Raw genomic sequence first — 23,052 nt, forward strand, 5'->3', positions numbered from 1 at the left:
ATGTGATCCTTTTTCAAGGATTCTAGCCTTTTCTCTATTCCAAAAGTATAGTTGTTTTTCTAAGGATAGGCCACTTTCATTTCCCCATATATATATTAATCTGTTTCCCTGAAAATAAGACCTCCCCGGATAATAAGCCCAATCGGGCTCTTGAGCGCATGTGCTAAAATAAACCTTCTCCTGAAAATAAACCCTCCCCGAAAATATTGCAACACAGCAGCAGCCACGAGGTTACCATACTCGGTGCCTCCTGCACCTCAAAAATAATAAGACCTCCCCAAAAATAAGGCCAAGTGCTTATTTCGGGGATCAAAAGAAAATATGACCCTGTCTTATTTTCGGGGAAACACGGTAACTATTCAGTATAAGTTATTTACATGTTGAATATAGCAGACCTTTTGTTTTACATAATAATGACTAGCTGCAAGAGTCAGTATCTATAGGTTAATTGCAAGAGATGAATATATCTTTACTCTGGTCACTCACTTTTATATTCAATCCATTCTCAGCAGAGGTAGTATTCAGCAGGTTCTGGCTAGTTCTGGAGAACCAGTAGTGGAAATTTTGAGTAGTTCAGAGAACTGGTAAATACAACCTCTAACTGGTGCCCCCATCTATTCTCTGCCTCATCTATTCCTGAGTCCCAGCTGATCAGGAGGGAATGGGGATTTTGCAATAACCTTCCCCTGGAGTGGGGTGGGAATAGAGATTTTACAGTATCCTTCCTCTGCCACGCCCACCAAGCCATACCATGCCCACCAAGCCACGCCCATAGAACCAGTAGTAAAAAAATTTGAATTCCACCACTGATCTTCAGCCAGTTACTCTTGCCATTTGTAGACAAAGACCTTGCTTAGTTTGCTAATACGCTTGACAAAAATTGTTCAGATTTTTTAAATAATAAGGACCAAGGAAGGTCTTAAGAGCATTTAATGTATTGTTTATGTTATGATATCCCAGGCTCTTTCCTGCCTGCCTTTTTAAAAATCAGGTTATATAATTGTATTAATACAGTTTAAAATCTAGATTATTAGTTTTATTAAGTATTACAATTTTTAGGAATTGGTCAAGAAAATAACATTTTCAGAATTTTCAGATGAATATTAGTGTGCTGGATTTGTTTTCTAGTGGTGATTTATATTGTTGAAGAATTCAAGGTGATCAATCGTTTTGTTAAAATCTAATGAGCTAACCTAATTATTGATTACTGAGAAGTGGATACTACAGAAATTTATTATAGTTAAATTGATAGAATGTAATGTCAACATTTATTTAATGGAAATAAATAATTACACACACACACACACACACACACACACAGAATTAAGTTTGGGAAATGGAATATATCAATAAAGTTAGCAATAATTTTAAACATTTGAAGAAAAAAATGTTGATTGTTGATGATGAAAAAATGATTGATTGAAAAAGAGCAGGGACTAATTGCTTTAATCTACCATTGCTTGTACCACAAGCAAAGCTTTTATTTATTTATTTATTAAATTTATATGTCGCCCATCTTTCTGTCCAAATTACTTTTGGTTATAGAGTTGTTTCACTGTAGTTAAAAGCTGAGTCCACATCTATACATGCTTGTGCTAGTTGGATGTATTCATGCTGATGTAAGTGCAAAATTCTATAGTCTCGGCAAATTGGAATGACAACTTCTGAAGACAGAATAGACAATGCTGACTCTACAAAAAATAATCTGATGGTATAAGAAAATATCCTGTATATCTAAGGAAATGTTTTAGTAGACAAAGCTATTGCTATTGCTATTTATGATTGCCAAAAAATAATTGGAGAAATACACCTTTTTCCTAACTGTTTTGTCAATTTATCCATTAATCCTGCACTCACTGTAATGTAAGGAACACAGCAGGTATATTCTCGGATAATTCAATCTCTAAACATAGTTTTTGTGAGGGAAGAATCTATAGTAAGTTTTTTGGAGTTAGGCTTCAATAAAATTGATTTGCAGTTTCCTACAGTAGTAATATATTTTTGGTCAGATTAAATATTCCTTCAAATTTTGTCTCTCTTGCTTTGGACTCTATGTGCGGCTTTCTTACTCTTTCTTACTCGTTTTAATTGTTGGTGATTGGAGATACAGTTAATTGTCAAAAATCATGTGTTGTATACTCAGGTAGTTGTCTGGAAAGAAACTTAGCTTTTCAAAAACAAGACATAAATCCAGATATTTGAGGCTATTTAAATTTATTGCATATTGTAGAAACAAAAGAAATCGACATCGTTTTCTGTTAAAGCATTAACTCTATTCCTTTTTTTAAAAATCATAAAACTATATTTGCTTGCTTTTTGTGTATACCACAAAAATAACAGGGAAAGAAAAAATATTGTGCTTTTTTTAGTTAATACCTGTCAAATGTATTAGATTTTACAGCACTCTTTTATATGGTTGGACAAATTTTACTCACAAACCGATATTTCAATGCATATCAAAAAAGAATAAAAGAAATAGATGGGTGCTATTTTTGCCTTTATATAAACAAAACAAAGCTATATAGTTATTGTTGAAATCTCTAGCTGAGGACTGAGCTATTCTAGGTTATATAATGTGCAATTCAGTACATAATGTACAGTGGTCTGGGTATAAAGGCTAACAGAATAGAATAATAGACGTTGGAAGGGACCTTAGAGGTCTACTAGTCCAACCCCTGTTCAGGCATTTCAGACAAATAGTTGTCTAATCTCTTCTTAAAAACATCCACAACTTCTGGAATCAATTGTTCCACTGATAAATTGTTCTAACTGTCTCCTTGGTTCTAGGTTGTTTCTCTCCTTGATTAGTTTCCATGTATTGCTTCTTGTCCTGCCTTCAGGTTCTGTGGAAAATAAGTTGACTCCCTCTTCTTTGTAGCAACCCCTTAGATATTGGAAGGCTGCTATCATGTCACCCCTAGTCCTTCTTTTCATTAGACACACCAAATTCCAGCAACAGTTCTTTATATGTTTTATCACCCAGGCCTCTAAAATCTTTTCAGCTTTTTACGTAAAAAACACACAAATACATACAATGCTTAAGTATATGTAAGTTCTCTTGTTGCTCTCAGTTGAAAATATATCGATTGTGTCCACATCAGTTGGCTTTCCATAAGGATATATATTATTTGCAGTCTCTTTTGTCTTGTTTTTTTCCATGTTGTGCTTAATATATTAGCAAATAAAAACTCAGCAGCTGTACATTGAATTGGAGGTTTTTAACTGGATTTGTGATGAGTGAATGCCATCCTGAACTTTTGGAATAACTTAGTATTTGCAAGTAACTTTTTTTTTTGGTTTGAGGATGTATTATATATTTCTTCTTTTCAAAGTACAATAAAATATCATCTATATTCAGTGATTTCATAGAACTGAATGATACTTATCTGACCTAAGTATTCTGAAATTTTATGAAATCACAAAATCTTTCATTATTCCATGAGATTTCTTAATACTTTGAGAGCTCATAATTTGGTGAGTCTGAGATCTTTGGTGTGTGTGTGTGTGTGTGTGTGTGTGTGTGTGCGTGTGTATGGTTGCAAAAAGATGTTCACCCACATGCCATATTTATTTATTTAGCTGTTCTGGGCTACATGTCTGACATTTTAATGTCTAATTTCTTTATTTTTCTTTTTGCTTCTATCCAGGCATTCCTTCACAGAATAATGCAGTGGGCTATTACTAAGATTGATAAAAATGTAACAGAGGAAACGGTTAAGGTTAGTTGTTGTTTGTTTTCACTTCCTTTTTTATTGTTTCTCAAATTGATTTATTTATACTCTGGGTTTCTTTCTTACAGACATTGTTCTCAAATATTGAAGATATTCTAGAAGTTCATAAGAACTTCCTATCTAGGATTGAAGAATGTCTGCACCCTGAACCTAATTCGCAACAAGAAGTGGGATCCTGCTTTCTCCATTTTGTATGTCAAATCCAGTAATATAAGCTTTATGTAATTGATTATATTCTTTTCTCCAGTGCTGTTTTTTGTTTTTAATAATTGCTGGCATGATAGTTCATGTATACTCCACTTAGAGGACAAAATGATCTTGATTGCATAATTTATGAGATCTTTTAAGGACGCTTGGAAGCTGAATTTGCAGCCTATTCACTAGAAAGAGCAGGCGTCGTCATGATTTTCATGAATCAGGCCTAACACATTTGAACAATAATCACTTTTTTAAACATTTGTCTTGAATAACTTTCCCCTCCAGTAATATGCAGATAACACTTTTTAAAACATTTGATATGTAAGTGAACAGTAATTTCACTGACTTTAAATGCAGTTTTAAAGTTACACTAGATATTCATTGTGCTATAGGCAATGGTGGTATTCAAATAATTTAACAACCGGTTCTCTGCCCTAATGATTTCTTCAAACAACCAATTCACCAAACAACTCAGAAAGTTAACAACCCCTCTCCCAAAGAGGTGTGAACTGGCTGAATCCCACCACTGGCTATAGGTACCATATGGGAGCCTGATCTTACCCATGAGAAGATACAAACATTTCCTTGAACCTAACTATAAAACTAAAATACAAAAATGAAATACTTCTTTTTATAAATGGATTTTATTCATTTTTTATAAATTGATTTGTCAACATGTAAATATTTCTTGTAAACCAATTGTGTTTTATATTAGTTCACAGACACTGTATTTGTTTATATTTTTACTTACATTATTTCTTTAAAATATCTGTTAAAATATAACTAAAATAACTAATCTAAAAACTTTTTATTCAGAGAGACAGATTTCGTATCTATGGCGAATACTGCAGCAATCATGAAAAAGCACAAAAGCTTTTGCTTGAACTTAACAAAATAAAAACAGTACGGACATTTTTACTGGTAAATAATTTTTTGGGGGTATTCTATATCTCTTTCTTCTGGTTTGTGTGGTAATTTGATTGCAATTCACTTCTAAGGAAAGCCAGCTTGGTGGTGTGGTTAATGCATTGGCCTATAAACCAGGAGACCTTGAGTTCTAGTCCCACTTTAGGCATAAAGCCCACTGTGTGACCTTGGACCACTTTTCTCAATCCTAGGAAGTATGGAAAGGAAAATCACTTATAAAATCTTGCCAAGAAAATTTTAGATACTAATCCAGGCAGTTTCCAGGAGTCAGCAATGATTCAGAGGTGTGCAAGTGTGTGCGTGTGTGTGTGTGAGTGTGTGCGCGCGCGCATGCACATTTCCAAGTGATATGTAAGCTTTTGAAAGCTAAATAAATAGAGGTCTTCTGGATAAGAATAAGTGCCCACTTTATTCATCACCCTCCTTCCCAGAACTTACCGCTATTCAAATGTTGTTAACTTTTAAATTAATCCCAATTAACATGGTAAACAGAAATGAAGTCATCGCTCTTAGTGGCGGCCGCAAAAAGAGCGGCAGACCCAGCGATGCTAGGACTGGCAAGAGTGTGCCAGAAACAGGGACAGAACCTCTGGCCCTCTCTGGATCAGCTGATCCGCAGGCCGCGGGCTGAGGTTAAGGGGCCTCCTACACCTAAAAAATAATAGCACCTCCCTGAAAATAAGGACAAGCATTTATTGGGGAGGGGGGGCAAAAAAAATAAGACCCTGTCTTATTTTCGGGAAAACATGGTATGTCCAGGCAAAAACCTACCAAATCTCAATTATATTTTTGCTTCAAAAATTATCTATAAGTGATGTATATAGCTAAAACTGACAAATACGTATGATTTAATTCCTTTCTTAGAACTGCATGCTTTTAGGAGGACGAAAGAGTACAGAGGTACCTTTAGAAGGTTATTTGGTAACACCAATCCAGAGAATATGCAAGTATCCTCTTCTTTTGAAGGTATATATTTTTGTTTGAAGAAGTGTGAAAATATGTTCTTCTGAAGATATTATATTTTACATGAAAATTGTTTCATTTTCTGAATTTTGTTTGTCGTTTGGAAATAAAAATCTGTTTGTACAAAGAAATGAGATTATTGTTTATTAAAGGGTATAATAATATCCATTATGCACAGAAACAAAAGTTGGAATCTAGTATGCCAACACTATTGAGATTCTTTCTATGAAATGAAGATCCCTGAATGAAGATTTTTGGAAAAAAAACCTTGGCTATTGCTAGGAAGAAACTTCTTTGTGCCTATAAGTTTTCTTATTAGACTGGAAAAATAGCTGGAAGCTCTTTTGGGACAGGTTTGTTTGACCAATTGTTTAGGGGACCACATTTCTACTTAATTCCTTCCTTGTATAAACATGCTGTTGGAATAATAGTGCCTACAGTTATCCAATTGTGAGGTGACATGGGGATGAGTGTTGCTGTATAATGCCTCTAGGTCTAGAATGGGTCACAGTGATGCACAAGAAATAATATACAAAGGTTTTTGTATATTACAAAATATACAATCTGCTGCTGAAGTAGGAGATGAAGTGTGAGTCTAAGAAAAGATGCAGTTCCATATAGGGAAGTGCAATGTATTTGTTTGTTTGACCAATTTATATAGCTGTCCATTTCACTAAACAAGTAACTCTGAGAAGCATATATAAATTGGAATCCTGTCCAGAATTATGAAATGGAATAGAATGGAAAAATGGAATTCTATCCACAGTATGGATGGTCCATTTCTGGAGTCATTGTACTTCTATATAGTAGCCCAGATATCCTACTCCATTTTTACTACTGAATAATTTTGAATAAAGTTCCTGGTTGGCTATTTGCAGATGCAGTAAGAACATAAATGGTAACTAGGCATAAATGCCCATATTCATTGTATGGCTTCTGCTGATATAAAATATTAGAACTGAATATTTTGGTATTTGATTATAGTTGTTATAAAAATAGTGAAAATATGAATCCAAAGGATTCAAATATGATCCAGCACCTTAAAGACTGGAATTGGAAACTATACATTTAATGAAAATGGATAATAATGCTAATGCTAACTATATAGTTTTAATCTCATGATCAGATTGATATCACAACATTAAAGTGCCTATAAATTTAGCTATTTATTCCCAAATGAAGAGGCATGGTTTTATAGCTCTATCATGAAAGTGAAATTTTAATAATTGACTTCCATTTTGAGAAGAGTATAAAAATTGATATTATTATTATTATTTTAAAAATAGGAATTGTTAAAGCGCACTCCTAAAAAGCACAGTGACTATTCTATCTTAATGGAAGCTCTCCAAACAATGAAAGCTGTTTGTTCCAACATAAATGAAGCCAAGAGACAGATGGAAAAATTAGAGGTTTTAGAGGAATGGCAGTCTCACATTGAAGGATGGGAGGTAATGTCATAAAATGTATTATTTTAGCAAATGTGAAAGAAATAAGAACTCTGTACAATTATTATATTCTGTACAGGACATTATCATACACAATTAGAATACATTGTTCTTTGTTTTACTTAGTAGATTGTTATCTTTGTGACACCTGATCAATCCACATCTGGTTTATTAATAACAGAAATTTCAAGTGAAGTGTTTTTGGTGCCAAGGCTCCAGGAATTTCCTAGCAGTTTTGGACTTAGCTTGGTTTATATATTCACAGTTTTCTAATTGAAAGTTTGATTAAATCTACATATAAGCAACCTTTACACACCATTCAAAAGAGACAATGAAAAAGCTCAAAAGGAAACATTCGATCCTACTCGACTTGAGGAAGTGGACCAGGTCCTCAGTCCTGTCAGTGCCACCACCTGCCAATTAGATCTTTGTCCCTCTTGGTTGGTGAAAGCCTCCAAGAGTTTGACTAGCAGGTGGGCTCTGGCAGTGATAAATTATTTACTGCTGGAGGAGATGTTTGGAGGGCCTTTTAAGGAGTCACTAGTTTGCCTCCTCAAAAAAACATCACCTGATCCCACTTGTCTGAACAATTTTTATCCAGTTTCTCTTCTTCCCTTTTTAGAGAAGATGGTAGAAAAGTGGTTGCTTGGCAACTTCAGAGGCTCCTGAATGAAACAGATTATATGGACCCCTTTCAGTCAGGATTCAGTCCCAATTGCAGCCTCGGTCACACTTGTGGATGATCTCTGGTGAGAGCAGAATAAAGTAGTGCAACCATCCTTGTTCCCCTTGAGCTCTCAGCAGCCTTTGATACCATCGACTTTGGTATCCTATGGGGTCTGGGCTGAGAAGCACAGTTTTATGCTGGTTCGGCTCCTTTCTCCAAGGGCAGTCCCAATCAGTGTTGATAGGAATGAAAGACTGAGGTGTATGCCAGTTGCCACCTTTCCTAAATCAGCAGTCCCTTGTTATCTCATCTTTGGACTATTACAATTGGGGGGGGGGGGGTATATAGGACTGCCTTTGAAGAGAATTCAGAAACTTCAACTGTTGCAGAGTGCCAGAGTGCTGAACTAGAAATATGCTCCTCTAGTAGTAGAAATTTCATGACTGAGCAAGTGAAAAATGGAAAAATGACAGCCACAGGTTTCCCTTACAAACTATATTTTCTATTGAGTGGAGCACAGAAATTTTAAATAAATGTGAATTTCCTTTTCAAATAATTTCCTTTCAGAATAGGAAAAAAATGTTTCTTTCTTGCCTCTTTCTCAAAATGATTGCTTATAGGACATGACTCCTAAAAATCCTTATATTAGTTAGGAATTTTTGAATTAGTTTTTTTGGGGAGAACCTTTTTTATGTTTTGACTGTGGTAATGGAAACAAGAGTGGTGCAAAGTTTTAAAAAATGGCTAAAATGGAAGCACATGCCTTTGCAAGAAGAAGGGCTAAAAACTGTATGCTTCCTGATGCAACCATTGCATTAGTTTCTGTAATATAGAACTATGAAGTAAATTCCAAAGACTGGAGGTAAAAATAACTGATCTAGAAGAAATTACTTCAAAGAAGATACAAAATAGGTCTGAACATTTTTGGATGAGAATATAAAAGAAGATTCAGCAGAAGAGCATAATAGATGAAGCGAATCACAGTACCTGATCAAATAGAAGTTTTATGAAAGCAGAAAAGAAATAATCTGTATTGGCCAAAGCATGAAACTATAGTATAGAACTTTTTCTCATATGCTGCTCAGCAATGTTTATTACAATACAATACAATACAATAGCAGAGTTGGAAGGGACCTTGGAGGTCTTCTAGTCCAACCCCCTGCCTAGGCAGGAAACCCTATACCGTTCCAGACAAATGGCTATCCAACATCTTCCTAAAGACTTCCAGTGTTGGGGCATTCACAACTTCTAGAGACAAGCTGCTCCACTGATTAATTGTTCTAACTGTCAGGAAATTTCTCCTCAGTTCTAAGTTGCTTCTCTCCTTGATTAGTTTCCACCCATTGCTTGTTCTACCCTCAGGTGCCTTGGAGAATAGTTTGACTTAGGGGTTGACTTCTTTGTGGCAACCCCTGAGATATTGGAACACTGCTATTATGTCTCCCCTAGTCCTTCTTTTCATTAAACTAGACATACCCAGTTCCTGCAACCGTTCTTCATATGTTTTAGTCTCCAGTCCCCTAATCATCTTTGTTGCTCTTCTCTGCACTCTTTCTAGAGTCTCCACATCTTTTCTACATCGTGGCGACCAAAACTGAATGCACTAAAATATTAGATGCAGTATTAGATTTTAGCTTAGTGTTAACCCAAACCCAGTCAATAATGATTTTATAATGACATTACAATTCAGCAAACTATTCCTTTGTGTGATATATGAACTCAGTCACCATCAGCTTGGCTTTTCTTTAGCTGGGTCTGTGAATGACTGAACAGTTACTCTGTTTTCCACCAAGATGAAAGCAATTCATGTGCTGTTTTCTCCTCCTTTTTCTCATTTAACTTGTTATTCTATATTGAGTACACAACAATTAGAAACAAAGCCAGTAGTCAATAAAAACATGTAATCAACTTAATACTATATATTAGTGATAGTTAAAGTATCAGTATAAGTCTATGATCTGTCACATCGTTTTGAAGGCAAATTTCCCAATTAATCAAATAGATGGAAATAAAGTGGCATATTGACCACTGATAATGATATCATTAGCTTAAAATAGGTTTGGTATGGAACAACATTCATTGCATCATCAGAGTTTTCATATGATAAAGGGATGATAGCTTAGTAGCTAAAGAATTGCTTTGCATATGGAAGTCCCTGGTTCAATCCTTGGAATTTTGATTTAAAAAAAAGATATATACGTATGTCATTGTTTAGCAATTGGGACTGGCAATTACTGAAGTGGTTGCTAAGTAAAATGGCAACTGTGCTTATGATGTTACTTGCGTCTTCCTTTACACACCTGCAGAGATAATAAATGCAAGGAATGGACCAAAAATTACTTTTTTCAGTATCGTCATAACTGCAAACACTTGTAGAAGGGGGTCGCTAAATGAGGATTGCTTGCAATGGGGTTTCTGGAATGTCCATTGTGACTCCAAATAGCTGCTACTAGTTAAAATCAAACATTATTACAAATAGCTAGATAAATATATATGGTAACACTGTTCTGTACTGAAAACATATTGCCAGATAATTATGAATTACTAGTGAAGGCTTGTTACATTACACCTTCGTAAATACCCTTTTAAGCAAAGTATATTTTAGTTACAATTCAGTTGCTAAATGTTTTAAGAGTCAACTTTCTTCTAATGAGAGCTAATGGTCTCAGTTTAAAAAATCTACCAAATTTATGATGCATTTCTTTAATAAACGTTTCTATACTAAAACAGCAGCTTTAATTAACTGAACATCTGGTTTGCTATAAGTCTTAAGAACAGAGAAATGTACTTGTTAGAGATTTTCTGTCAGAAGAAAATGTTTAGCATGTTGCTTACTTAGGAAAAAGCTATTTTTAGCATCTGATGGAAGATCAAAGCATGACTTGAATTCCTACGCAAAAATGTTATAAATTGAGCTTGGTTAATGATTATAATTAGACAATTGTAGAAAAGGAGATAACTTGAAAAATACATTTTAAAATTTATTTTTTTCTTCTTTAATGGTATACTCTCCAGATGTAGTTTTATTGAGTGTGTGTTTTTATTGTAAAATCATAATTGTTAAAATAACTTGCTTTTTTGTTTTGACTTCATGACAGAAAAAATAGGATATTTTGAATTAATGCAAGCTGATAGTTTTCCCCATGCCAGCGGATGATCTCACCCATGGTTCTAAGCAGATGTTAAAAAGTAGTGGGTACAGGGTGGAGTTCCTCTAAGGAACTCCACAGTCCCTCCCTTCAATTCCCCCCCCCCCCCCATTCTGCCTCAATCAACACTGACTGGAACTAACTGGAGGATGTAAATTAAGAATTAAAAATTAAAAAGTCCAGAAATAAAAAACAGAAAAGAAAAAAAGAATATTAAAGAAAAAGAAATCCATGACTTCCCCCTTCATCACAGGTATAAACAATTTTAGTAACTTATCACTTTCTTTTAATATACAAAAATGATCTCTTCTTTTCATATCCCATCTTTTAGCTATAAACAAATCCTTAAAAGTCTTGTTTAGCAAAAGTCCATTAAGGTTTACCAGAGATAACAAGATACCTATTTTATCTAGCTAATCATTTAGCTATTAATTAGATTTAATCTAATCTAATAAACCAACTTTATATTCTTTCTTTCTACTAAAATTATCCACGACACTCTTTTGGTTTATTATTTGTTTATTTCTTTTAATTAAGACATCAGTCAATTTCTTTTGTATATTCCATGTGGCATCTTTTCCCATATCGTTCTGATAGCCTTTTATTCTTAAATCAGAGAGGAACAACCTCCCCCTCCCCAAGGATTAAATTACTGGCCAGAACCAGCAATATATCACCTTTTGTGAATCCTTGCCTAGAAAGCAGGGACATGGATTAATGGCCAAGCTCCTAGTTCTAAGAACACTTTCTATTTCCTCAAAACAAATAGACTTAAACACTTTTCAGATATCACAGCTAGATCATGTCCCAAGTCAGTTTCATATGATTTTTATAGCTACAATCCAGGTCAAAGTGGATTTGAGAAACTTTAGGTGCTAGATATCTATAGTAACTTTATACACTAATATCTAGAATACTTCTTACAATGGCCATACATATCAGTCTTTCAAGCCATGCCTCCCAGGCTATCTGTAAACATAATAACAGCAGAAAAATAATTTGTTATTCTTGATTGCCAAAAGATGGACTCTAATAATTATTTATGCTTGAGCATGTTGGCTCCTTGTTTTTCTCCAGTGACTTTTTCTAGCATTTCATTTAATAAAGAGTGGATACTGGCAACATTTTCAGTTCTTGGTTGTATTCTGCAGATATGTACAATGTCCTATTGTACAAATGATCAAAATTGTAAAAAAACAATAATCTAACTGTAAGACCTCATCATTTCATTATGTGGCAGGTGAAGTAATAGAGATAGTCCTCAGTTTATTTATTTATTTATTTATTTGATTTGATTTCTAGACCGCCCCCTCTCCCCGAAGGGACTCGGGGCGGTGTACAGGTACCAAATTAAAAACCATACAAATAATCATAAATATAGTTAAAATCGAATTAAACTTTAAACCCTTGTACAAATTTATAAAAATTAATAACTCAGCCTAAGACCACCCATGAAATTTAAAAATACAGACTGAGGTGGGAGAGCTGGAATTAGGCCAAGCCGGCTAGATTAAACAGGTGGGTTTTTAGCTTCTTACGGAAGGAGCGGAGGTCCGTGGTTGTTCTAATATCAGGGGGAAGGTCATTCCAGAGGGTCGGGCCCATCACAGAGAAGGCCCTTCCCCTGGGCGCCGCCCGCTGGCACAGCCTAGTGGACGGCACCTGGAGGAGTCCCTCTCTGTGTGAGCGAATCGGCCGAAGGGATGTGTGGGGCAGGATACGATTAGTTAATGACTAATGACTAAGTAATCATATGACTAATAGTTTTACAATTAGTTCTTGATCTTACAACCATGGTAGCTTCCCTGTGGTCATGTGATTGCCATTTGAACATTTCATAGCTGGCTTCAACAAGTAGAGTCAATAGAGAAGCCGGCAGTAAGTCACAGCCATGTGAAGTTGTGCTTAATGCCATGGGTGATTGCTTAATGGCCACAACTTACAGAACTGATGCAAGACATGACCACATAACTTTTCACACTGTTTAGTGACAGTTGCTGATCCTAATTGTTGGTGATAAGTAAGGACTATCTGTAGTAGCTAAAAATCCAATTTAACTCTTAGATTAAAAAATTGGATAAAATTAGAAAAACAGAAAATTAAGCAACCACTATGTATTATAAGAAGCAATGTTACATCAAATTGAGTGTGTATAACCTGATTTTATTTTTCTGCTTTCATATGAAGTGGCAATTGCATTATTTAGGAAATGAATTACTTTATATGTTGAAGATCTTTCTATTTTAAGTGAGTTCTTTAAATATTGTGTTTTATTGGTTGTTATTTTTGTTAAAATTATGTCATATAACTGATAAAAGAGGACTGAGGATCAGAACACTTAAAAGAGAAAAATTATACAAAAGGCTGAACCATTTTTTCTATAAATAACAACACATGATGCTCTTATTTTTATCCTGTGCAGGCATTTTATTATTGCTTATGCTTCATAAGTTAATAATAAACCATACTTAATTGTATTTCTACTTAGGGGTTCTCAAATAACAGAGCAAATTGATAATTGTTATATTTACACAAGGAAAAAGGAATTTGGGCAGAATCAGGATGAAATTATTTCTCTAATTTTGATTTGGCGGAATCACTAAATCATTATTTGATGGCTGGGAAATAAAGATAAACTATTAGGTGATTAGGCAAAGATATAAAGTGAATAAGTATGCATGCAGTGATGTGAGGACAGAAAAGCCAAATTTGATTAGTTATGCTAATGATTTCACTCATAGCATCCTGTAAGTTGTATATGATACTATTTTGTGTTATAACAAAGCAGTATGAAATAGCTAATATGTTTAAATAAGCCTCCAAGAAAGCACTAAGAAACACATACTGCCTGCAGCAAGCCTTTTCTCTAGAGAGCCTATTAAAAATGTCTTTGCAATTACATCAATGAAAAATGTTACCCATTATTTTTAGAATGTCATAATACTTAAGTCAGCAAAATTCTGCTTTCTTCAGAATGAACTTACTTCTTCAGTCTGATCTAGGCACATACGGTGAATGTGCTTATACCCTTTTATTTTAAAGCAAGTTTCAACGATTTCAGAGAACGTTTATTTAACTAAATTATTTAGAGGTGCAGTCTACATTTTCCTATATCTAAATTATTATGGTTTCAGTTCCAAAGCATACACAGTTCTTTGAAACCATTTCTTCAAAAGATGTCTCCAAGAACAAAGCTAAAACACATCTTAAGGCAGTTTCCAGATTTTTTGGTAGGGTGGCGATTAAACACATGCTTTGGGTACAAAAATCCCTATTGGTATATAAAAATATCAGGAGCAATTGGAATGCAAAGACCTGATGGTAACAGGGAAAACTTTTCGGAAACTTTTGAGAGAAGCTTCTGATCAGTGCAACCAATCTCTAAGGCAGTATCCCCAATCTTCTTCCTCCAGCGGTATTGAATTCATTTCTTTGTTCTCACTGATTTGAAATAAGTGATTTAAAATTTCTTTATGAAAGAAGCTTAAAGGGATCCTCTTAAAAATTTAGTTTCCTGGTTTTTAAAGGACCTTTTTTTATCAAGACGGTATTTCCAGATAATGCAACATTATCTGAAGGCCCCTGAATGCTCCGGAGGGTTAAAACCGGCCCTACGAGCAACCCGGAGGTTCCGTTCCCGAACTTCCAGTTTGCCCGTAGGGCCATTTTTCACGCTCCGGAGGCTTCAGGAAGCTCCTGAAGCCTCTGGAGGGCCTCCGGGAGGACGGGGAGGCTGTTTTCGCCCTCCCCAGGCTCCTATGAAGCCTCTGAAGCCTGAAAAAAGTATGAAAAAAATGGGGGGGGGGAGCACTGATCGTGCGCACTGGAGTCGTGCGCAAAGCACACCCATGCACAACCCACCTGAGCTCCCCCCGCTTTTGGCACGTGAGCCAAAAAAGGTTCGCCATCACTGCACTATACAGTAGAATTCAATATAGTCACTGTCCTGGGATAGAAGCTATTTTTCAGCCTATTTGTCCTTGTTTTTATTATCCTGTACCATCTGCCAGATGGTAAAAGTTCAAAAAAAGGGTGCCCAGGATGAGATGGATCTTTAAAAATCTTTTGAACTTTTTAAGGTAATGGGGACTATAAAGCTCTTCCAAAGAGGGGAGAGGGCAACTAGTAATCCTGTGGGCAATGACGTTAACCCTCTGGAGCGCTGTCATATCTGCAACTGTTCATTTGGCAAACCATATGCAGATGCAGTAAGTTAAAATACTCTCTATGGTGTAGCGGTAGAAGTTCACCAGCAATTTTCCAATCAGTTGTTGTTTTCTGAGAAGTCTCAGGTAGTATAATCTCTACCGGGCCCTTTTGACCAGTGCTGCTATGTGAGTGCCCCAGGTTCTCTTTTATGATAACACCCAAAAACTTAGACCTGGCCACTTGCTCCACTCGGTCTCCACTCAGTCTCCCTTAAGCAAGGGCTGGATGTCTGATCTTTTCACCACAGCACGAAAGCAACCGGTCCACTCATTTTTAAATCAAGATAGGTAGATAAAGTGAATAAGAATTCATGATTAAGATTGCATTCTAAATGTTAAATCCACTTTGATGTTTTGATTAGCTGCATGCATTGTGTTTATAGAGGACTGAATATTTCTTCGGTTTGTCTGTTGACTTTTGGGTCCACATAACTGTTATTTTCATGTTTCTTCTCTAGGGATCTAATATCACAGACACTTGCACAGAAATGCTGATGTGTGGTGTTTTGTTGAAAATTTCAGCAGGAAATATACAAGAACGAGTGTTCTTTCTTTTTGACAATCTTTTGGTCTATTGCAAAAGAAAGCATAGGTGAGACACATTAATTTATTGATGCTTTCAAGACTGAACATATATAAATTATCTGAATTTAAATGTTAAAAAATATATTTGAATATTTTAACTATTATACTACCCAGATAATGACAATTCTAGAACTACAAGGTTCCATCTATTGCAAAACAGTAACTTTTAAGAATAAAAGTTTAAGGCTACAAAGCATGCTTTTTTGCATTGCAACCAAAATTTCTTATTAAAATGATATTTATTGATTTATAATTACTACCAAATTATAAATTTATCTGCAACAGCATTAAATAAAATGAAGTCTACATAGTACAAAATTTTTGGTGTATAAATAATTGCTACTAATACTAATAAACAAACTTGGTGACCTGAAGTGCAGCTAATACTTTTAATATTTGTACAATACTTTTCCTTAATTAGACGATTGAAAAACAGCAAAGCTTCTTCAGAAAGTCATCGATACTTTTTCCGAGGCAGAATAAATACAGAGTTGATGGAAGTTGAGAATGTTGATGATGGCACAGGTATATAAATAAACATCACTTTCTTAACTTATTGTTATCTATTGGATATTGACTTTGTGTCTCATATAATAATACAAGTAATCCTTGCTTAAAGATAGTCATTGAGACTAGGAACTCTGTCACTAAGCGATGTGGTTGTAAAGTGTGATGTCACATGACTGCACTAATATACAACAAAGGTTGCATCAGTTCCAGTTGCCATGGTTCACCAAATGCTGCAGAGCTGTGAAGTGCAACATCACATCATCACTATTTGTGACCTCCTACTGGCTTCCCCATTGACTTTGCTTATTGAAGGCATTAAAGTAACCCAATGGCAATCACATGATACTGGGATGCTGAGACTGTTGTAAGTTCAAGCAGGTTGCCAAACACCTGATTCATGATCACACAACTACAGAGACATTACAACAGTCCCAATTACAAGTCGTAAATCTCTTTGTTCCATGCTGTTCAGTGCTATGATAACTTTGAATGGTTGCTGAATGAGTGGTTGTTAAACAAGGACTACCTGTATATAATTTCAATAACTTATGCAATTATTTGATGTAAATAAATTTGGCATAAATGGAAGACCAAAAGTTATACCAATAAGACAATTATGCTCCTATTTATAAACAATGGCCTCTGATTTTTTATTGCCGTATTTTTTGGAGTATACGATGCACCAAGATTTTGAAGAGGCAAATTAAAAAAAAAAAGTTTTGCCCTCTGCAGTCTTCCCAAAAACGGCCCGTTTTTTGCGAAAATAGGCCTGTTTATTTTCAAAAAAAGGCATGAATAGCCTTTAGCATTTTTGCTCCCAAGCAAAAAACAGCCTGCTGTTTGTGAAAACGGCGCCGTTTTTTGTCAAAAAAGGGCATGCATAGCATTTAGGAGGCTTATAGAATGCTCCTGGGGACTGGGTGGGGCCAAGATTGAGAAAAAAACGGTCTATTTTTCCACTCATTTCTGCCCTCCCCAGCCCCCAGGAGCACTCTGAAAACCCCTAAAGGCTATGCACAGCCATTTTGGTGAAGTGGGCGGGGTTTCGGCTGGCAAAAAATGCTGTACTCAGTGTATAAGACACACTCAGATTTTCAGCCTCTTTTTTTGAGGGAGAAAGGTGCGTCATACTCCGAAAAATACAGTAGGCCCTCATTGTGTGAAACTGTAATGAAGCAGCATATTCCAAGGATCCGTCTAGTCTGCCCGATCAAATTGGCTTGGCAGATACTATAAACAACCAGCATTTTGAATTGCAGAACCATGTAGAACACATTGCAGAAGGCAGGTTGTGAGGTGTCCAAGGCATGAATGACTCTTTTTTTAAATAGAAACTGTCATTTCTATTACAATGTTACTTAGTACATGCTTTGTTTTTGTTTGTTTTATTTAACCTTTTGGTAAATGTATGGATTTTCCTAAGACTAGCATTGCTGTTTAGATAACAGAAAGACATTTGATTTGGTTTGGCTTGGCAGGATTACATTCCTAATTTTTAGCTGGCACTAAAAATTAAATGAATTGTAACTTCCTCCTGATTCTTAAACCATTTTAAAATGTCCATAAAACATAGGAGGAAGCACACGGATGCTAGCATTTATCTGGGGAAGCTTTACTTTAAGTAAGAGCAGATTGTAATCCTTAGGGTGAGATCAGAAGCAATTTTGTACAGTTCAGAGCATTTAGTAGCCATCGGATGGAAAGTACATCTCAGATTTTCCTTTCTGTGATCTTTTTTCAGCTGATTATCACAGCAGTGGTCACATTGTTCTCAACGGTTGGAAGATACACAACACAGCAAAGAATAAATGGTTTGTGTGTATGGCCAAAACATCTGAAGAAAAGCATGAATGGCTTGAAGCTATCCTAAAAGAAAGGGAAAGAAGAAAAGGTGAGACCATGAATTTTATTTCTATACACTCTCACACCTGGCGGAAGTACTGTATTTCAAGAGAAATTTCCTGACAGTGAAAACAATTAGTTAGTGGAATAGCTTGCCTTCAGAAGTTGTGGGTCACTGGAGGCTTTTAAGAAGAGACTGGACTGCCATTTGTCTAAAATGGTATAGGGTTTAATGCTTGAGCAGGGAGTTGGACTAGAAGACCTCAAAAGACCTTTCAGCTCTGTTATTCTGTTAATTCCTTTTCCTTGCATTTCTCATCTGAAGGATATAGGACGCTAGTAGCTTGGAACCTCTGTTCCTATACCTCCTGGCAACACCAACTACTTTTCCCAGCAAGATCTCGTAAGTGAAAAAGATCCTGAAGTGTTATGATCCTGCTGGATATTCCTCTGATGAGAAGGATAGAAAAGAAGTGGAGTTCGACATCTAGGGACATGATGTGTGTGTTTCTAGTAATGATGAAGCCAATGACTTCTTTCTGTTTGAGTTAGATCCACCAAACCACTAAGAAACCTCCCATGCCCTCACTGATAGCTTCTCGGAAACTTAGCCTAAGATGTTCAATAAAAATTCAACAACAGAGCAGAAGTCCCTGGATTTTTTTTTTATATAACAAAGTTTTATTGGTTTTTTTTTTTTTGGTATTTTACAAAGGAAAAAGGTAGGGGAAAAGTTACAAATTTTGGCAACTGCAATGTGCGGTAGGTGCGCCCCCCCCTCCATACTCATAGTATACATTTGTACATAATTCATTATTAAGTAGTAACATATAGTCAGCATATAAATTCAGTTAAAATTTCGATCAGTTTATGTCAGGTGGATTTTCTTACTCATTTTTGTGATCTGAGCTTTCTCGGTATTGCCCCATCTCCCCCCGCCAACAGTGCTCCGGCCCCTCCCGTGTCTTGTGTATCTGATGAGGAGTCATCTGATTTTTCTAGGAGTAGTTTGGTTTTTTCCATAAAGGCCTGCGCCTCTGTGGGTGTATTAATTCTAACTCTTGTCTCCTCCCAAAATATTAGCATACCTTCAGGCATCAACCATCTAAACCACACCCCCTTCTGGTATAATTTATTCGCTAATTGCGAATAACATTTTCTTTTTTCCCTCACTTTCTTGGGGATCTGTTTCAGAATGGTTATCTCCTTATCTTTGTATGTCAGGGCTTGCCCCCTTTGTGCACTCAGAATTTCATCTCTTGTACTTTTTCTAAGGAATTTAATGTGTACCTCCCTGGGAACGTTGTGTGTTCTAGCGTAGGCTGAGTTCACTCTATAAACCAGGTCTATTTCCCACCCCATCTGTTGTTTCTCTTTCTGGATGTATTCAGCCAAAATGTTTGTCATGATGTCCCTTATGTTTTCATCATCTGCCTCCATCACATTTTGAAATCTAAGATAAAAAGACATTCTCTCAAACTCTATTTTCATCTGTTGGGTGTCAAGTTCTTTGTTTCCCTTCTGCATCCCTTCCATCCCCTCCCTCATCTCAGCCGCCCCACCCTCCAGAAGGTCCAATCTCTGTGAGTTCTTATTAATTTTGGCCTGGTTCTCTTTAATTTCTTCTTTCATCTCCTTCAGTTGTTTCTTTATTTCCTCTTGTCCCTGTAGAAGTTGCTGGAACATTTGTTGAAACTCCATCTCCGTAGATTTAGGTTGCATCAAAGCTGTTATCGTTGATTGTCTACTAGGACTGGAGGTTGCAGATGTCGGGGCAGAGGCAGCAAAGCCAGGCTTTCCAGGAGGTGGTTTTTTAGGTGCCATTATTTGTAGAATAAAAAGTTCAGTCAGTATAGAGAATGGTCAGTCAGAAAGGCAGGACAGCCAGGAGAGTCCAGAAGACAGAAGGTCCAGGCAGAAGAGAATTTTTTCCACTGGCCCTGGCAATAGAGCAAAGTTTTTCACTCCAGGGAGTTCAAAAGACAGCAATCAACAAGAGATTTGTCTGAGTAGCACGGAGACAAAGACCGGAAGCCTGGAGTTTTGAAGGTGGAGTCAGATTTCACGTTTCATAAAGACAACAGAAGTGTGCCATCTTGCCCTGCCAGCTTCGGGTTTGGAGGCAACAAATAAAGTTTTCAAAGTTCAAAGTTCCCAAAGTTTCCAGATCATCATTGTTTTAAGGTTTAAATCCGAAAATTCACTTAGTAGGGGCGTGACGTCATTGGTTGGCTCTCCCCCTCCTCCTTCCCCTGGGGCTAAGAGCGAAATCGTTTCCAGCCGCCTGTCCGAGGGAGGGGGGGAAATCCCCCTCCCTCCAGCCACGCCTCTCCATGTCAAGCCGAAAGTAAAATTTAAACAGCTGACTGATTCTTGTTAAAGTTGTTAAAGGGAATGGAGGAAGTTCACACCTCACCGCACCGCAGCCGCATCCTTCTGTTCTCTTTTACTCCGATCAGCCTCACAGCGAAGACGCCGGAGCGTCTCCCCTTCGTGCTCCCCAGTGCCTGGAGCGAGGTGGGGGGCCCCCCGCCGGCCGCCGCCGATCCAGGGATCCCCCGCAATGCCGCCCCTCCGGCAGAACGCCTCTACGGGGCGTCCTGTGCCCCCCAAGGAGTGGGAAGCCCACCGGGGATGCGCGGTGCGAGCAAGGCTTGCCCGTCGCCGTCAGCTGCCGGAACCGGAAGCCCAAGTCCCTGGATTTTTTGGGAAAGAAAAATTATTTCCCTCTCCCAAATAATTTAAAAAAATAATCTATCCAGGCCATTGCTTATTGTTTACAAACCAATGATATCTATCTTAGTCTTGGAATTACTAATTCTTTCTATTCATTACTTGCAAGCAAAAACCCATCAACCTTCAGACTCTTCAGCTTTGGGCAGTTAATGCTGATATTTTTGCAAAGTTTTGTAAAAAGAATTCTTACTTGAAATACATTCGTTCTCTCTTTCCATTCCTACCCCCCTCTAACATATAGCTGTGGAGTTTTACAGATGAATCAAAGTTTGTGCAGATGAATCAAATTTTGTAGTAACATTGTTCGGCAAGAAGCAATAATTGGTGAGAACAGCAGAATAATCCAGAGCATTGAAAGCTGTGATGGGAGAATGTAATTTTGGTCCCACATGAAGATTTTCACATTGTTTTAATTTGATAAGCAAAGTAGATCTTCAAGCACTGTAGAAAATTATAGCCAACAATGAAGGAACCAAAATAAGAGCAAGAATCAGATTTTTTATCATATTAGTTCTCAAAATGAAAGCTTCTGAAACATTTATATAGGGATTGTCTTTCGATGATCTATGTCAGAGGTTTTCAAACTTGGCAACTTTAAGACTTGTGGAGCTATGCTGGCTGGAGAATTCTGGGAGTTGAAGTCCACAAGTCTAAAGTTGCCAAGTTTGGGGATCCCTGATCTATGTGTCTAGCTCAGTCATCCCATCTCCAAAGCATCTGTGTAAACATCTTTTTTATAAATCAGGATGCACTGACTTAATTACGTGTGGAATAACAAATGATTCATAGACAAAACAGTTTGCAGAATTCAAATGCCTTCACTAAAAGTAGTTGTAAACAACATTCCATTCACCCTGAATAAAAAGGAGCTTTTGTTTATTTTATAATTCTATTCACATTCATGAATATAAAGCAATTGAAAAACTTTACCTAAGTATAAGTGAAAGGGAAATTTAGCTGACTACTTTCTGAAGTAGTGAGATTATGATCTTAGAAGACTTTTTAAAAAATTATTAGCTTTCTTCATAGATTGTGAACATTGTGTGTATTCTATCACAATGGAATATTACTGAATTATTTTTGCAATTCTATTAATGTTTAATTGCATATTAACACTTAATCTTTTAGCTGCTTTGAATATATCATGAATAAAAAGATGGAGTACATTTGAAAAATGCTATAAATAAAAACTTAAAATATTTTTAATGCTTAAAAATAATACAGAAAATATTCTGTTCTCTGTTTTGCAATCACAATAGCCTCGAAATGAGTGGCCTGTAAACCAGTTATGGCTGTTGTAAAACATTGGGCCACCCCTCACATGACTGCATGACTGATCTCATGTGCCTAATAGCTGCAATGCTGATATAATTTGCTAAACTAAAACCGAACAAACCTTATAGCTTACCATAATATGTGTCCTAAACCAGTGCAAAGACAACCCTTGCTCTTTCTAGAAAACTGTAAATTGAATCCAACATTATTCAGGCAGGTTTAAACTTCCTTATCAGCCTAGTGTGAGCAAGAGTTACCCATTATTTCACTACTAGGAGGGTGTGTGTGTGTGTGCGTGCGTGTGTGTGCGTGTGTGTGTGTGCGTGTGCATGCATGCATGCATGGTATGTGGATGTATTACACCAGTATTTAGGCTTTGTCTTTATAATCCAGTTTGTTACTCTGACACTATTGGGTTCCTTGTTTCCCTGACAACTGTTAGACAATGGCTAGTCCATTCAGCTTATGAAATGATTTTCAGATAAAAATTCTCATGAATGGGGATATTTATATTTATTGTGTATTAGAAAAGGAGCTTTCCTAGACTTGTTTCTTAAGATTATCTTAAGACTAATTATACTACGCTAGAAATTTTAACCTGAATCTTTCAGTATTCTGTTTGTATGTGGGGGAGTGTATTTGTTTATAGAAAATCATGTCTGGAATGATTTGTTTGAACTTGTCCAGCTGCTCTTGGAAATGTTTACTATTCTAATTTTAAAAGTCTTTAAAGTACGATAAATCACAAATTATTTTATATTTAAAGTTACTAGGATTGAAATCTAAAGGACAGTGTCCCACAATAGATAGATAGTA

The 23,052-nt window shown here is 36.3% G+C and overlaps 1 protein-coding gene across 1 annotated transcript in view; it reads left to right on the forward strand.

The window, feature by feature from the left end:
- The window catches only part of PREX2 (phosphatidylinositol-3,4,5-trisphosphate dependent Rac exchange factor 2), a 119,722-nt gene that overhangs the window by 25,667 nt on the left and 71,003 nt on the right, over nucleotides 1–23,052 (forward strand). The window contains exons 2-9 of the mRNA XM_081952422.1: nucleotides 3,648–3,719; nucleotides 3,800–3,922; nucleotides 4,746–4,850; nucleotides 5,721–5,822; nucleotides 7,106–7,267; nucleotides 15,747–15,880; nucleotides 16,295–16,398; nucleotides 18,125–18,274. Of these exons, the coding sequence (XP_081808548.1) occupies nucleotides 3,648–3,719; nucleotides 3,800–3,922; nucleotides 4,746–4,850; nucleotides 5,721–5,822; nucleotides 7,106–7,267; nucleotides 15,747–15,880; nucleotides 16,295–16,398; nucleotides 18,125–18,274 (952 nt within the window). The remainder of the gene's footprint in view (nucleotides 1–3,647; nucleotides 3,720–3,799; nucleotides 3,923–4,745; nucleotides 4,851–5,720; nucleotides 5,823–7,105; nucleotides 7,268–15,746; nucleotides 15,881–16,294; nucleotides 16,399–18,124; nucleotides 18,275–23,052) is intronic.

Source organism: Natrix helvetica (genome assembly GCF_964273705.1).
Source record: "Natrix helvetica genome assembly, chromosome: 4".
NCBI classification, from domain to species: Eukaryota; Metazoa; Chordata; class Lepidosauria; order Squamata; family Natricidae; genus Natrix; species Natrix helvetica.